General features: G+C 37.4%; 2 protein-coding genes across 4 annotated transcripts in view; one reads left to right on the plus strand and one right to left on the minus strand.

The window, feature by feature from the left end:
- Nucleotides 1-14,852, plus strand: part of LOC126979441 (GATA-binding factor A-like) — a 23,686-nt gene extending 8,834 nt beyond the window's left edge. Inside the window, exons 3-7 of one of the 3 annotated variants that reach the window (XM_050828748.1) lie at nucleotides 5,909-6,078; nucleotides 8,714-8,847; nucleotides 9,475-9,599; nucleotides 10,140-10,492; nucleotides 11,558-14,852. In XM_050828748.1, coding sequence (XP_050684705.1) covers nucleotides 5,909-6,078; nucleotides 8,714-8,847; nucleotides 9,475-9,599; nucleotides 10,140-10,492; nucleotides 11,558-11,650 — 875 coding nt within the window. In that variant the 3' untranslated portion in view covers nucleotides 11,651-14,852. Of the gene's footprint in view, nucleotides 1-5,908; nucleotides 6,079-6,122; nucleotides 6,215-8,713; nucleotides 8,848-9,474; nucleotides 9,600-10,133; nucleotides 10,493-11,557 lie in introns of all 3 variants that reach the window. The other 2 variants (XM_050828749.1, XM_050828750.1) reach the window with 2 other exon arrangements.
- On the minus strand, nucleotides 14,734-15,924 carry LOC126979480 (thialysine N-epsilon-acetyltransferase). The gene is made up of 4 exons (XM_050828805.1): nucleotides 15,604-15,924; nucleotides 15,416-15,467; nucleotides 15,110-15,327; nucleotides 14,734-15,036 (listed from the first exon to the last, which is right to left on the minus strand). The coding sequence occupies exons 1-4, from the start codon at nucleotides 15,685-15,687 to the stop codon at nucleotides 14,857-14,859; spliced, it is 534 nt and encodes a 177-aa protein (XP_050684762.1). The 5' UTR covers nucleotides 15,688-15,924; the 3' UTR covers nucleotides 14,734-14,856.
- Nucleotides 15,925-17,870: the final 1,946 nt, after the last annotated feature.

Below are 17,870 nucleotides of genomic sequence, written 5' to 3' on the forward strand. Positions count from 1 at the left end.
TATGTTGTAGAGATCTTTTTTTAATTATATCTATTTGTTTTATGCATGTTTGAAGTCGGTATTTGCTTTGTATTTTTTTTTCATTCAACACTTTTTCACATCCTCACGGCATTTGATAACGAAAAATCACATATAAATATTTACATATAGTTACGAGTATACAAAAAATTGCGTAGGTACTATGAACACATGTCATTAATGAAACCTGCATTGTGCATGAAGCTCTAAACCGCATATGAAGTCCTGGTACATCTTGCTAGATATACACAATATATAAAGTTATACTCGCGTCATAAATAACACAATGTCTTCTTCAACTATGATCGCCTGGTACCAAAACACTGTTTAATGATTTCTATCTCATTTTTTCCGTGACAATTACAACAAATCTAAACACGGCTACCATGCATTGGGTCTATTCAGGAATTCCGAAACCCCCCTTCCAGCTGGATCATCAGACCAGTTCGTCTACTATTGTCATTCCATTTAACTGGTCGCTTGATTAGACATTTTGTCACCACATGAACAATTATTACGTTTAAAAAGTTCTGGTGGCCGTTAGTGGTCTTCAACAACATTTACCTCAATCGAAATCACCAAATGATGCTTTTGTATACAAATGCTTGCTTTTTTGTTTAAAATTCTAATAATGCTCTATGTATTCCTATAAATTCACAGGAGTACCCTAATCACCTACTCACAGATTCCATTATTAGATGTTACTTTATTCAAATGGGACCAATCCGAGAGTGTACCAGTCCACCAAAAAAAAAAATCGGAGATATGGGTTCAGAATTCAGAATATTGCTCAGGTGTAACAAGAACCCTGAGCGGTGCCGCGGCACGGTGTCAGGCCGCATCATTGAATCTTGTCACTTTTTGACATAAAAAATGGTCCTGTAACAATGAAACAATTATTACATTTGAAACTGCCGTGCAAACAACAATTTCATTCCCAAAGAGTGGTGGTACTAAAATTGCCAGGCGCGCCCAAAATGTACAAATTAAAATAAATAGATATACAATCAGTTATTTTAAGCAAAACATTTAGTAAGTATAAACATACTAAACTAACCAGTTTAGCTCCATGTATCTCTGTTACTTACTTAAGGGTAGGTAGGTAACTGAATTGGACTCACAGTATCGTTAATAACTATTGCGTACGAACTCGGAAATGGTAGTAAATAGTAGAAACTTAAAATATTAAATATCTTACCAATTCTTAACTAATAGTGAAGATGCGTTGTCACGACAAGCATGTTACTTAGGTTACTATTTACCGATTAAAATTATATGTTTGTGATTTTCCTTTATGTAGTTAAAAAATAACAATAAATTAATTATTATTGATCAGAGTAAAATCCCAACCGGAAAACCGCAAGTGATTGTAAGCTGGCCGCCGCGTCACGCTCCCGTCGGCCCAGCCACCGGTGGACAGATATTGTTGTGTACTTACGTCATAGACTGACATCGACGCTAGCCACAGACGTTGCTGCTGGTTTTAAGGCTGGGGACCGAGCTACCTCTCTCGCACAAGACCGCCATAGTTTTAATTCAGAATTAGAAGTATTTTGAATTTGTTACAAACATAATACAATTATTTTTACAAAACTAACAAAACTATGTCATGTTAAATAGTATTTGTATACAATTAATATTTTTTTTTACAATTTTAATCTAGATTGAATGTTTAGCATGGCTCCAACTGTAAAAATTAGGGGTTTATTGGTGATTTTTTTCGCACTGTCGATAAAAAAAAGGAATGTAAGTAAAAAAAAATTTCTTCTCATATTCTGTAGATATATTATTATCTTTTTGTAACAATATCAGTTTTCACACAAACCGTCAAGAAATGGTTTCAATTATGCGCTATTTTGGAGATTTCTTGGGATAGCGGCCTTTAACGGCACACGTAGGTAGTTCTCTTGCAAAAATACGAGTAACTATATCGCCAAATAATATAAGCACCAAACCGACAGGGCGATATTTAACTGGTTGAATTAATTCTTTAATCCAGGACGAGGTGTCAACATGACTCAATGAGGTCTTCATCCCTGACCAGTTCACAGACCGTTCTGATCACGGTGTTATGTTGCGACTCCATGTGGTACGAATGGCACCCAACTGATGAAAACTGACTAGTTCACCATTATGGTAGTAGCAGATTTACTGCATCTATCATCCTACTTAGCCACTCTCTGAGTCTTGAACAGCATTTCCTACTGGCTCCCAGGGAATCCTACCCGTGTTCACATATCACTGATCCCTGCTAAGCACGCCCTCTTGTTAATCTTAAAGAGTAAGTTAAAGCCTCCGGAACTTTTTAATAATAAGAATGTTACGTGTGGCGTCAGCAATAAGTTAGTTTAGCAACTAATAACGAAACAAATAAAAAAATAATTTGTTATTTTTAAAAGTGATATCCCTCACTTTTCCGCGCGTTTGAGTCACGCATCGTTCATAAATTTTGGTAACAAATTAATTTTATATAAATAATTTCATGATGAAAAGTAGTATCGGCTGATCTGTAGACCGGAGCCATCGAGGCTTATTGAAACATCTTCATATCCTAGACCTGTTTGGGTTTTTTGGAATTGTCATTAGATATAGGTTCCTACCACGGTGTATTCGTAACCAGAGTGTAAAATAACTGCTAAATTCAATTTAAAATGTAATTCACATGTTCCAAGAAATGTAACCAAATTTTCAAAGAAATAGAAAATAGGCGTTTCCCTTTCTTTCATCCTTATAAAAATGTCCCAACCCTTAAAGTCATAATTTGAGGTTAGGTTATAATGCTTTTTTCTCCGGAACGGTGCATTACCTTGTAATTAGAGTGGTAGCATTATAATCGTTGACTAAAACTCTATTAATTACAATATTTTTTACCGCACAATTCGTGCTACTGGATACTAAGTTTTAAATGAAAATAGTACAATATTAAACAGTTATGAATGAGAAATGACAGAGCCGCTGTTACAACGGACTTGCCAGCAGGATGTCTGGTAGGTACCAGTATGGTAGGTTCGTCCAGTGACCGGTACTTACTCAATGAACCGTCATTAAGATACACTGTTACGATCTTGTGGAACAAGTTTAACGGTTTCAATAGGTACCTACTTAAAATTTTATTGTCAAACGAATCTCGAGTGTAATTATTATTATGTATCGGCCTCTGAGATAGGTTATCTGTGGTTTATGTAGGAGTTAGTTTCCTCTCAGCTCATGCAATATAAATACTTTAGATTACAATACAGTTCTCTTGGTATTTGGTAACGTTGAAACAATGTTTGTACTCGTAGTAAGGTACCTGCATGTTTTTTTTTTAACTTTTCCAATAAGTAGGTATGTTTCTAGTGTACTCAGTGATATAAAAAAGGGGGTGTGTACTTATATATGCACGTAAGAAGTTATACTTATTTGGCCTAACGATGCAAAAATCATTAAAATGATTTATTCCTCGTGCTCTTCTACGTTTTAAGAAAGAAAAATTTTGTAAAAATCTTGCAAAGTTGGCTTTGACAATTAATTATTAAATAATGAATACGGCTGTATGGGCTTGAACCCTTTGCCTGTCCTAATAAAGAACGAAGAAACCAAAAAATATAACGAATGACGCAAACGTCAGAAAATTTTAGGATCCAACCTCAACCGGTTACTTTTTGCGACAGTGATGCGCGCGCATCTTCAAATTTCACTCTCATCATTTTTTCATAACGCGCCTAAAGAAGTATAACTTCAAAAAAAACATATTTTATTAGCAAACTAGCTTGATACCCGCGACTTCGTCCGTGTACACATATGACTAAGCACGTAGTACTTATAAAAATATTTATTTCTTAACAAAACTAAGATTCAACGTTCATAAAAATTTTGTTTTCAAATTTTATTTGAGCTTAAATTAAGTTTATATTTCACCTGCTAAGAAATTTGGAAATATTTAAAAAAATAAATAGTTATTCATTTTAAACTATTCTTTCAATTTGATTTCTGAACGACGGGGGACATATCAAAGGAAAAACAAAATTGTTGTTTTTATTTAATTCAGAGCATTTTCATATTTATTCACCTTTTAAACCTTCCCTGGACTGCCACAAATAATTCAAGACCAAAATTAGCCAAATCGATCCAGCCGTGCTTGAGTTTTAGCAAGACTAATGAACAGCAATTCATTTTTATATATATAGATATAAATTATTGTAAGCCAGTAGTAACAGGAACCCATATAATATTATTAGTTTACCAACTCCAGATAGGGTTGCCAATCGTAGTCTAAAATAGAGTATTCTTGGTATTTCACTCACTTTATTCATTTCATACTTATACATGTTCTCTTTAAATTATAATAAAAGTTATCGAGTACGCTGAAATACTCTTTTCCCATAAAATGACTTTTAGGCACATGCAATAACTTAGATGCACATTTTTTAATATAAAAAATGACTTTCTCAGAGAAATATATTATGCTTGTTGGTACCCTTTACCCAAAGCCATAAAACTCGGGCCGCAGCCCTAATCGGCCACAAATGATCAGTTTTTGAAGATATTTTTTTCAAATTGAAATATATTATGATACTTTTTTTATTCCAGAAAAATTGGCAACTTTAGCACCAGTCTTTGATAAATCAAGGGCTACATATTTGTGGTGAATAATATACTTGTCAGTTATCTATCGCCTCACGGTTAAAGGTAATAGATATATAGATATATAGCCTACAAATATAGTTTTCAGTCAACAATTAACAATTGTAACATATGTTACTGATGAATTATTCAAACTTCATTTTTTGGGGTTGAGCAGGTAACTGTAAAGTAGATCCTGTAGATGAAGCCACAACCTGAGAGTGGAACAAAGCATACAAGATTTTATGACGATACGTCACTCGAACGGTTAGCTCAGTTGGCAGAGCTTTGGCACGGAACGCCAGAGGTCATTGGTTCGAGTCCCGCATTGTTCAGATTTTTTTTTTTCAAATTTCATTTGTGTATTAATCCTAGAAGTGAGGGTTATCACTTTAAAAACATAACAAATTGTCTACTTCATTTTTATTAATGCAATAGCCGGATAAAGCAAGGTTACAGAGGTATTGTTAAATAAAATACAACTATCTAATAATATACCAATGTAGAGTTATTGTTTAGGACCTAGCTAGCCATACGTGGACCGTATAACTGTGACGTCATAATACCTACTAATATGCGTGTCAGCGATCTGAGTCAGGCGGATGCTCGATAAGCTTGAGAATCGTTGCATTTTGTTTGTATGTATGTACGTGTACGTTCGTCGCAGGCGCTACGATGTCCACCGCTGCCAACTGTTTGTTTATATAATACTTCGACGAACTCTACGATAGTATTAACTTGCAGTTCGATAAAGAATAACAAACCCTACATTTTGATAGTTTCGCAACATTCACTATTCACATATATACTCATACCTACTGCCTGGACGCGTGTGTGCGATCAAGAACTTGCTTATATCAGGCCGACCTAAGATGGTACGTGAAAATGGATGTGTCACAAGTACGCTACATAGATAACTTACTATTTTTTTTTATCATTACAATTACTTTTGATACCAGCGACGACTTTCAACACAAGACATTTAAAATGCGAACCCGAGCCATATGGTGATGTGCATTCCACAACTTTCCAAAGAACTTTGTGAAATAATCTACCGGGGCAACATTCCTGAACCGATACGAGCTATGGACCTTCAAGCTCAGAGTAAACCTTCATCTTAAATGCCGGTAACGCATATTTTGTCTTCACCTCCTACCTTGATGGATATATGAGCCAATTGCCCGTCTGCTCCCTCTTATATAATAAACATTGTCAATAAAGTTTCAAATAAGTAGACTTGAAGATATTTGTGAGTGGTCGGTGGTTGACTCGGGCGCTGCCTCAGATGGCGTGCTGGAGCCTGCGGAGGAGGGTCGTGAGTGCGTCAACTGCGGTGCTAACAACACGCCGCTGTGGCGCCGCGACTCCACCGGCCACTACCTGTGCAACGCCTGCGGCCTCTACCACAAGATCAACGGCGTCAACCGGCCGCTCGTGAAGCCCAGCAAGCGGCTGGTGAGTGCCCGCTCCGCCCGCTAGTAACGCTCTCTCTGCGACAGGTGCCGACGCGGAGCTGCTCTCGCGCTTCTATAAGGACGGCTCCGTGCAGCGCTGGATGAGTGTCGAGGGCATGGCCAGGGGCATGAAGAAGGTGAGTCGGTGGCGTGTAGACTAGTGCATGCGTCCCGCGCCCCGCGCGTCCCCACCCCCCGCCCGCCCGCACCCGCGCCCCGCCTCGCCGCACCGCTTCTCGAGCTAGGACTACACGCTACCGCTCGCTCCCCGCACCCTTCTCTCTCGCTCTTGGCTATGATCCTCATTAGTTGACCGACTGTCCTCCTCTCGCCGAGCTACCTCGTCAGCCTCCGCAGATAATGACTATAATAACTTTGTCCGCGCACACTCGGCCCGTGCCCCTTTAAATACTAGTTCAGTGGATACGCGACTGTGAGCGCTATGTCGCGAGCCATAAGAGCCACGAGGTAGCCTGGCAGACGGTGAGCAGCGAGCATGCATTATGTATGATGACGAGGGCGCCCCGCCGCGACCAATGAGCGCGCGCCCCGCCCGCACGCGCTCGTGGTCGTAGCGGGCTCTGCAGTCCGCGACCGCTGGTAGCTTGAAGCTAGCTCGCATCGCGCACCGCACTATAGTTCAAGCATGTTTGTGGGTGAGGGGTAGTGAAGGTTCGGTGCGCGATACGGGCCGGTAATGTGTCAGTGTATTATACGGCACGCGGCGTCATCATCATTCAGTAATCACCAATTCAGCAATATTTTATAACTTGTTATGAAGATGAGCTTGGACGTCCGCGTCATGTTTCTGCGCTTTTTATTACTAAAAAACGTCTAGGAAATTTCCACTGTATAGTTTAATTTCTTATAATAGTGGAATTTGGGTATTTGATGACTTAAAAACTGCCTAAATATGGAATAATTAATGATTATTAGTCAACTTGCTTTATAAAAGATATGCTTATTTTAATAAAGATTACTTAGTTGAATTTTTATAACTTATGTAATAAAATAATACCTATACTGATGAGAAGAAACATGTTCAAATTGTTTTGAATATTTTAAGCAACTAGACTAGTTCTTCATTTCATTCTTCAGCACTTTCTGTTTCAAGTATATCATAACCGCCATCAATACCTACCTAGAGGTGGCCATAGGTCAGGTTCTTATTCACAAGATGCCAACCGATTATTGATCTTCTTATGCTTATTAACAGAGCAAGAGTAAGGTGTGTTATGTTACTTGTTAATATTATCTACTACATGCATGAGCATGTTCATGTTAGAGCAAAAGTCAGTTTCTTTTAAGGACTATCGACCTTAATATTTTTCGCATTTTTACATGCAGTGCAAAATACTATCGAATTCCGAAGTCGAAACATATTTGTAGAATTGGCGAGAGACTTGTACGCCTTATCCCTCTGGAACCCATGCGTTCTGGTCACTCGCCAAGGCTGTCCAGGGAAACTACTGCCAGCCAGCCATTCCAACATAAATGGCGGCTTTAGTGCACCCGATCCCTAAGAAATGTGTACGCTCGGATCCATCCAACTACCGCCCTATTGCTTTTACCTACATTTTCTCCAAAGTAATGGAGTCGATTATTAACCTCCAGCTCTTGGGATACCTGGAGGAGCACCAGCTAATCAGCGGCTGCAAGTACGGTTTCCGTCAGGGTGGTTCAGCTGATCTTCTAGCAAGCGGTTGAGTCGAAGGGAGAGGCATTGGCGGTGAGCTTGAACATAGCGAAGGCCTTTGATCGAGTGTGGCACAAGGCGCTTATAACGAAAATGCCATCCTAGGGGCTTCCCGAGAGGTTGTGCAAATTGTTCATTAGCGAATCGGATCGATTAAAACGGTGCATGCTTCCGACATCCGACTTGAAACCCATATATATCCCCTACACTGTTTCTTCTGCATATCAAGGATGTGCTGCAAATCAGCAGTATTAATTGATATGCAGACGGCACAGGGTACGCTTCCTATACCAGCCGTGTGAACATGTCCCGATAGCGTGAACGAGAACCGAAATAAAATTGTGTCTGAAATCAAGACTATGCTTTGCAAAGTCTCGGAATAGGGCCGGCAGAATTTGGTTCAATTCAACCCTATATAGACACCAGTTCGTGTGTTCACCGCTAAAAAGTCTCCCTTTGTCGTATCATCTAGATTCGAGATTACTCCTCTTACTGTCACAGCCTGTATCGGCATATTTAGAGTCGATATATCGAGCGACGTTCAGTTCCGTGTGCACTTGGAAGAGAAGGCCAGGCTGCTGTTTTCCCGAACCGATACCACTTAGGGATCTTCAAGAAAAGAGCTCCGACCTTAAAGGCCGGCAACGCATCTCTTTACACCTGTTGTTGCAAATGTACATGGTCGGTTGCCTCCCCATCCCGTGAGCCTTTTCCACGTTTGCCGCCTCTTAAATATAAAAAATGTATCTATCTATGGGTGCTTACCCAGTTGTGTACCCTCTGAACCCCCCCTCCTCTCACCCCGTGCTGTGTAGTGTAGTCGTATAGTCGCGCTTGCTTCATCGCGGACACGATAGCGCTGCTCTGGCACTCGCCTAACGTGTTCGCAATGAAAGAGGAAGTCGGGTGTCAGTGTCGCTAACGTATCGTCTGTGGACAGTCGGCAGCGCGGCGGCATGGCCAATGCTGCACCAACTGCGGGTCGCGCAACACCACGCTGTGGCGACGGAACAACGACGGCGAGCCCGTGTGCAACGCCTGCGGCCTGTACTACAAGCTGCACGGGATCAACAGGTGAGCTGGAGCGGCTGCGAGCCTGGTGATAGATACACTGTTTATAAATATAAACGTAAGATTGTAGACACAGCAATAACATTTATGTGAAGTTGGTAGTTTTTTTTAATGAACATAAGGGACGAGACGAGCTGGACGTTCAGCTGATCGCAATTGAGATGCTCTGCCCATTAAAATGGAGTGCCGCTCAGGATTCTTGAAAATCCCAAAAATTTTGAGCGGCACTACAATTGCGCTCGTCACCTTGAGACATAAAACGTAAAGTCTCATTTGCCCAGTAATTTTACTAGCTACGGCGCGCTTCAGACTAAAACACAATAATGTTTTCGTAATCTAGCCGGCATCCCGTGCAAAGGAGCCTCCCACTCGTAAAAAAGTTACAACCAAACTCTGGAATAAACTTTCTTTGCGCCACTGCGAACTGGAACACTTTCCAGACGATGTAAGATGGGTTCCTTCGAAAAAAGCCTGTACACCTCGCTAAAAGGCCGGCAATGCTCCTGTGATTCCTCTGCGATTGCAGGAGAATGTGAGTGGTGCTGATCACTTAACATAATTTAAAGAAAATAATTATAGGTTATGTAGATAAGCAATGTACCTACTAATAATGTGTGCGGTATATTGCAGACCGTTGGCAATGAGAAAAGACGGCATCCAGACCCGCAAGAGGAAGCCCAAAAAATCAGCGAGTGGCGCCAAGCCCGCCGGAGACGCTCACAAGAAGGACGGCCGGGGCTCTCCCGCCATGGACGGTACGTTGTGGAGCAGTGGCCTGCGGGTCTACTTGACACACACCTGACACTACCTAATACTGTCACACAAGCTCTCTCTTGATTACTTCATGTGTATTCCATTCTGATTGGCACTCCTGTACCTATCAAATCTCAAATGATATTATTCTAGTTAAATATTATTAAAAGTGAGACACTTACAAAACATCAATATCGCTGATGTTAAGAGTCTTCCAGCTCAAGCTACCTGACATTGGAACAGATCCAATGAAAAATTTAAAAGTCATTTTGTTAGTATAAGATAAGCCTAAAGATATTTTGTTTTTCTTAAACTGTATGTATAAAAGTATATGAGTGAGCATGACCCGCGTATTGATTTTGAATTTTAAAGAAATATTGCTACTTATGTGGTTTTACCGTTACTGACATTCGTACATTTGATACTCACCGGGTTATCCTATCAGGCAAACTGCACACTAGGGTCAGCACACCACCATACACGGGACAACTAGCTACAAATGTATAATTCATCGAGTAATAATAATTTGATGGCAGTTGCAGAAAACAAAGCAAACATAGCAGAAGTTCCTCTCCCGCTGACGGCTGCGATGGCCGCTCACGCGCATCCCAACTCTAAGACGCGCGCCGAGTCGGCGGGCGCCAGTAGCGTGTCGCCGCACCCACACCCGCACGGGTCGCAAGTGCACGGGCACGGACACGGGCACGGGCCGGCGCCGCAGTACCCGCTCGCGATCCCCTCCAGCACGGCGCCGGCGTTCCTCTCGACGCCGTCGCTGTTCAACATCAAGAGCGAACCCAGTCCGGGCGGCGGCTATGACGCGTACTCCTCGCACGCGGCGCACGGCTCGCACGCCGGCTACCACTCACAGCAGCACTACCTGCACGCCCTACAGGTACCCAACACTCTTCACTCCACCTCCGTACTGCAGAGATAGAGAGCAGACTATAGTCTTTATATACCAACTTACTAACACAATCAATGCTACATCGTAACATATATTTTTTACGGCTGGTTAAATTAACCATCAATGAAGTGTCATCGGCAAATAGCACTATCTCACATAGATCTCTTGTGACGTTAGGGAGGTCATTTATATAAACTAGAAAAGCAAAGGCCCCAATATAACCCGGGGCACTCCCATATATAACGGCACAGCAGAAAAGATAGTTCCGTTTATAATCAGTTTTTCATTTCTGTCACTTAAGTACCTTAGCAGACTAATTGCGCTTAGCGCTTAGTATTGCAATACACCATTATGCCGTAGTTTTATTACCAATATTTGATGATTAACACAGTCGAATGCTTTAAGGCAGATCGAGTAAAATACCTATTACTAGATGGGTAATTGTTTTTGAAAAATCTTCTCGGTAAAATAGCGAGATTACGGACTGTTGTAAGCCAGCAATTATGAGCTTTGGAATATATCACTATATTAAAATTAACTATAATATTATCGCTATTAATTTAAATATAGCAAAAACTGTAGGATAACACAGATAGATATATGAATAAGCCGGATGTGGAAGCAAGGCACACTGGCACCCTAACACTTCTAGATGTTTTTCAAACTTAAAAAAAATTAAGCGGAGCAAAAATTTTAGAACATTGACGAAATAATGGCTGCAGTAGATGGCTATGTTGAGGGCCCAAAAGATTAGATCATCGATGAATAAAGTGCATACCACCCTCAAAAAGTTATTTCATTACTAGGCTAACTAGTTTTGGGACGCCCTCGTAACATAAATACATAGTAGCAGGCGTTTAAAATAAATGAAGGAGAATAATTATTATTATAGGTACTACTATATGCACAAGAGCACTACTATAACTACAAATACTATAGAGAATATACTAGTATCGCTATACCTATGATGTTTAGGGGCTGAAATATAAATATAGGTATAAGACAGTTGCGAGTTGTTATCTCAAATACATAAAATGTATTCTCACTTTCCAGTACGGTCTCGGGAACGTCGAGGAAGAAGAGGGCAGCGGGTTCCTCCACCAGCGCAATGTGACCGCTCACGCGAAACTCATGGCCTCCACGTAGCGAACGAGAGGTGTGACCTGCATACGTAACGATGTTCAGCATCGAGGATGGGCGCGCTGTACTCCGCGGCCGGTTGCTGCCGTCACGGCTGTGGTCTATAACACAGATCCTGGCAAGGGCAGGCGGAGGTGTCCCACGACCTAACGTTGTCTTCTCACTGGTCAAACAGCACTATATCTTCGCGAACTAGCCATTAATTAATAAGTACTTGTTCAAAGGCGCTAAGTCTTACATTAGGTTAATAGTTCTAGAAGTTTATTTCTTGTTGATGAGTACAGAGCATTATAATAAAAGGAACCCACTTTTAACTTATAATCATAGATAGTGTTGGAGCTCGAAATGTCCTCCGACTATTGCGAAGAATGAGGTGGTTGTTGCGCCTTTCATGATGGATACAGATTAACAATTGTATTGCAGAGCATTTCACAGTAGTCATGGGTCCCTAGTATTATATTATTTGTGTGTGTATATTGTGTATTTAAGTAAGTATTACCAACTACAACGCTGGTGCGACAGTGAATGTGACTGAATAGTTCTTGTTAGGTTTAACATAATCTGTAATTAATTCAGATTAACATTTTAGTTCAACAGGCCTAAAACCAACGTGATAAGAAATTTCACTAAATGTTAAAAAAGTGTGATAATTACCTATACAATAACTAGTAGCAGATGTAGCTTATCTTTGACATTCTGCAAGCTAAACAAGATGTAGATTAACGGCCGTTTTCAATAACCTATCTATACTTAGTTTAACTTACTATTGGTAGACAAATCTATCCTTTTACGCTTACTTACATTTCAATAACCTATTGACAGATAGCATTGGACATACCTATGGATAGATATTAAGATGTTGTCATTAAACTGTGACAGCAATGTATCCGTAAGTTAAACTAAGGATAGATAGGTTAATGAAAACGGCCGTAATACAACTTCATATTAGTATATTACTTACAACACAAACCTATTTCAAATATTTTCTAAAAATAGGTACCTACAGGTCGAATAGACTACATAGGTAGGTACCTACATAAAACAATAACAGTTTTATTTATACATATGATTCATTTTCTGCTTTTGATTCACAATGTATTATTTTGTTATTATTTTGTAAGTATGATATAGATAAGGTTTACTATATTGTGTTATTTTCATAATATAGCTGTAGGTATAAAGGTACATATTATGCAATGTACCCACCTACAAACTGATTAAGTTCCTTTGCTGTTAACAATTAATGTCAACTCCTAGTCTATAGATACATACCTAAACTTACCTGCCTAGGTAGTGGCCAGGTTTGGCTACATGCTGTTTCAATAGGAGTTGGTATGGCACTGGCCACAGGCACACCTCCACAGCCTGACGAGACACTTGCAGGCAATGTTAAATTTAAAATAACCTCTTGATAAAATCATATACCTACATGTTTCAAAGCTCCATCAAAATATCTTGAATACTTTAGACTATAATCTATACATAAACAATAACTTGATATTCTCAAAATAAGTGTAAGAAATGAAAAATTGTAAGCATAGGATTGGTCTACTGCGGCAAAATACTGTAGGTATGTATTTATTATATACTGAACATTATTTTTCTTAAACTTTATTATTTTTAAACGTACTTAGTGACTTAAATTTGAAACACCAGCTCTAAAGTTATTACTAGTTGTTACTCACAATTAATACTTATCTATAATATAAAAATTTTAAGTAAGTAAATTTTTTTTCCGAAGATTCTTTTCGCCTTTTTTGTTTCTTTTTTTTTATTACAAGAGTAAACAAGGTTGTTTCGCAATTCCTGTCTTCTTATTTGTGTGTTGGCTCGCCCCAATTGTACTCTGAGCTTTTCTTAATTTTCTCTGCTTGAATTATTTTTTAAACTCATGTATTAGACATTTCTCTTTAACATAATTTTCGTCTATACAGTATAACTTCAAGGTTAATTTTGAAAGGCTTTTAATTTTACTTTTATTAAATGTATTCACGTAACTAACAAAAATGTTGTTACGTACTGATTTTCACACAAATCCATTTAAAAAACAGCAGATCAAAAAGCGCTCATAATATAGCTAGATACCTTTGCCTGTTTTAAAATTTAAGAGATGCTTTCACTATGTATCCTGAAAGTAAAAAAATACTTAGGGAGTAAATGGTATCATTTCATTTTATGGTATTTACCTAGTTATTTCTGTATTATAAAACCTCACAAAAACAGCAACAGTAAAACACAATATAACATAATATAATAATGTAGATATTTTATGAGATATAAACATAGTTAGCAACTTGGGTGGCAATCTGATTTTTATAGGAAGACATTGTTTTAAAAAGTATAATATGTTGGTAGTAAAGAAGATGCTTATATATTTCTTCATTACTATTTTAAGACAAATAAGTATTTTTCCTTTAGTTTTTTTTTTTTGTCTGATTTAATAATCAATCACATAATAATTATTTACTAGTTTAATTGTTCAAGGCACACTTTGTTCCTATGTACACTTATTTTGAGAAATACTCAACTATTATGAACAAACATTTAATAGGTTTATTAATTTACAAATTTCATGGACGTGAACATGTCTTCACTAATATGTTAAGTATGAGTCTTCTTTATTGAAATAAAATGTATCAACAATGTAATATTTTAATGTTTAAAACATCTGATATCCATAACAAGAACCATTTTATTGTGAACAGGATTTATAATGATTTTGGAGCCTGGGGATGTAAGTGATGATTGACTATATCGTATCTTAACTGTTATGTTAAAAATTAAAAAGTACAATCTTAACTAGCTGACTAATTGTTTTAAACACTTAATAAATTAAAAGTCAGTATAGGCATACCAATATTATATATTGTTGTATCCACACTGGTTCAGGAATTATTACATAATAGTCATATAAATCTAAACCATTAAGTTATTTAGATGGCATTTATAATTACATGTAAGAAATGGCTTCATCCTGACTCCAATAAATAACTTTACTGTGACAGTGAATAGTAAAAAACATAAAGAATGATCTACTAGTGAGTAGTAAGTAGATCAAGACACATACAATAATAATTAGAACCCACATGGAATTTACAAATGTATATATATTATAATAAATCTCTCCAAATTTATAATATAAAATGTATTGGTTGTATTGTACAAAATATTATATTGAAATATAATTATATGACAGCACAAGATGAAAGAGTCTATTCATTTGTATTATAATCCTGAGCAGCTTTTTCAAGAGCTTCCCCTGTCAGCCTGTAGTAACACCACTGTTCAGAATGAGTCAGATTTAGGGCACCTCTTCTTTCATAAAAACATCGAGCATCATTCCACTCCAGCACATGAAACTCTAGACGAGAGCAGCCTGATGAGAATGCTTCCTAACAAAAATCACAGTTATTAATTACTTAAATTATATACTTAATGTTTATAGCAGGTGAGAACTCATCAAACCTTGGCAACAGCTTGAAACAGTTTTCCACCAATTCCATGTTTCCTCTCACTTGAGCGCACATACAGATCTTCCATCATCATAGACTTGCCTTGCCAAGTGGAATATGTCGGGAAGTATAGTGCATATCCTACCACCGGCTTATTTTCTTTATTCTTCAACTCTGCTACTATACACCTAAATGCTGGGGGGTCACACCCAAATCCGTCTCTAACAAGGTCTAAAATGCAGTAAATAACATTATTATACCCTCTGGTATATGTTTGCAATCAAATAAATCTGAAAACACAAAATTTAGGTAAGTATACCTTTCACAGATAATTTAGGTCCATCTGGCAATTTCTCAAAATCAGCAAGTTCCTGAATAAATTTAAATAGTATTTAAAAAAGTTTGTTTAATTGCCATATGTGTATCTATGAGAACCCATTGAGGAAAAATGATATGTATTTTAGAATGCAGAAATGCACCTAAATGCTCCAAAGTTGTAAGTCTTACTTGAATCATATCAGCAACAGCCGGCATGTCTTCCTGCTTTGCAGGCCTTATTACTACATCACAATCATTGTATTTCTCAGACATTTTCAGTTAATATGTCTGTCTGTGCCGGCTTTCAATGGGAATATTTACAGAATATAGATAGGTATGTTGTACAAAAGGTAGTAGTAGATTAGTAAATCGTTAGAAATAGGAATTGAGAATTATCTAGTCGTCTAATCGAGAATACATTTACTGTGTCTTATCTAATCTACCGATTAATAGATTTCAATATTTCTTTTTATTGTATTTTGCTTAGATTTTTTTTTTGGTTCTGTTCGTCCATCTGGACAGGCAAAGGGGTCAAAAGCCCATACAGCCAAGTCTTAAACTTGAGCTCAAAGAGAATATTAAATTCATTTATTTTTTTGGGATTTTATGACCTGGTAACTAAGACCTTTAAGTCCAGTCTTTTTTTATTATCTAAATATGTATACTTTTCATTTCACAGTTCACTTATCACTTCAGTTTATTTTATATTGTTAGAATTGTATTTTTAATATATTTAAATAATGGTTTATAACTTCTTTTGTCTCTTAAATTCAGCGAATCTCGATTCCAAAGACAACACTACGTTCACTCGATTCAACTTGAAAAAAGCGATTGTATGGACCGTCAACCGTGAGGTCATTGATAGGTAGTGGCTATAATCTTGTAAAAACAGAAATATTCTTCAAAATTATTTCAAATCACTGCACGTTACCTATTAAACTAAATTTCAATTTTTACGTAGGCAGTCACACCTTTTATTACGTAGTATCCTCTCTGGCTACCAATGCTCTATCACATCATAAAAAATAGTAAATAAATAAAACCAAAAATAGTAGCTTCCAGCCGCTCAACCTAATAACCCGAACACATGGTCGGATTTGTTACGGACCATCGGATGGTCCGGTGGGCGCCTAGCACCAATTGGTCAGGCGTCGTACTCGGTACGATACGGACAGTAATAATATATTGAATGAATGAATAAATAAATACCATTTTGGTGTTTTTATTAAATCAATTTCATATACGACGCGACGGTGATAGTATTTACTAATAATTTATTAGTATATCTATATATATTAATAAATTATTAGTAAATACTAACTTATACTTAATATAATATTAGTGATAAAACTGATTTGAATAAACTGTTTTGAGTGCATTTAATTTATTTACATCATTAATTAAAAATGATTACATTATTATCTAAAAAATATGTGATATTTTTCGTTTTGTTTTATTTCTGGTATATTAACAAAATATATGTATAAATAAATAAAAATCTATACTTGTTTATATTAACCTTAAATGCTGAGTGTTTATACTATCTTTGATCTTAACTATTTGTTAAAATTTGATTTATTTTCCATACGCCAAAGAGGTGCAAAGAAGTATAACTTCTAACGCGTGTACACACTCTTTTTTTAGCTGTACGAAATATAATGAAATGTCAAAAGTTTGATAGACAAAGCCAAACGGCACATTTTTATAAATTTGTAATATTAAATTAAAAGGTACGCAGAACCTTCAAATTATCCACTTTACGCCCGGTAGTCCAACATTAAACGCCCTATAACTCAAAAAGTATGGCCATTAGAAAAAAAAGTTTTGAACAAAACATGGATGCATTTTTTATTACTCCAATCCAAAACCGGTACATTAAATCGTATACAGTAATATTAACAGGAAATAAAAGATGCGAAATTTTATTTTCATCAATAATGTTATTCATAACATTTGCCCTAAAGCGCAGTTTCCGAGATTCCGCCAAAACCTTAGTTTCAAGAGCTCCACCTGGGTCTGGCAACTTACCCTAAGCTTTATAAATAAAAATGAATCGAAAATATAGTGCGAGGTTTAATTCTATTTTTACTTAGTACTTACATTTTAAGTTCTCATGTAAGTGAATTGTAATAATTCTTTATGAGAATAACTATCTTAACCTAAACTAGTAAATATCATCAACACTCCTAAGCGGCTGTTTAAAGTGAGCGGACCATTATGAATAAGGGGGTAAGTGTCCAACTTATGCTGTAAATAACAGTTCAAAAAGCTTCCACAATGGCGCTGGTGTAGGTACAGGGTATGGTATGGAGTATGATGAATGTAGAAATTGAAAACGAATTGAAGTATGCTGAGTTAAAAAATTAAATATTATTATCAACTAAAGTGGTTAAATAGTGAAAATTTCAACAACTTACGCTGTACAAAATAATCTAGTAACTATAACCTTATAAAGT

This window comes from Leptidea sinapis, chromosome 3, assembly GCF_905404315.1.
Source record: "Leptidea sinapis chromosome 3, ilLepSina1.1, whole genome shotgun sequence".
Classification (NCBI taxonomy): Eukaryota; Metazoa; Arthropoda; class Insecta; order Lepidoptera; family Pieridae; genus Leptidea; species Leptidea sinapis.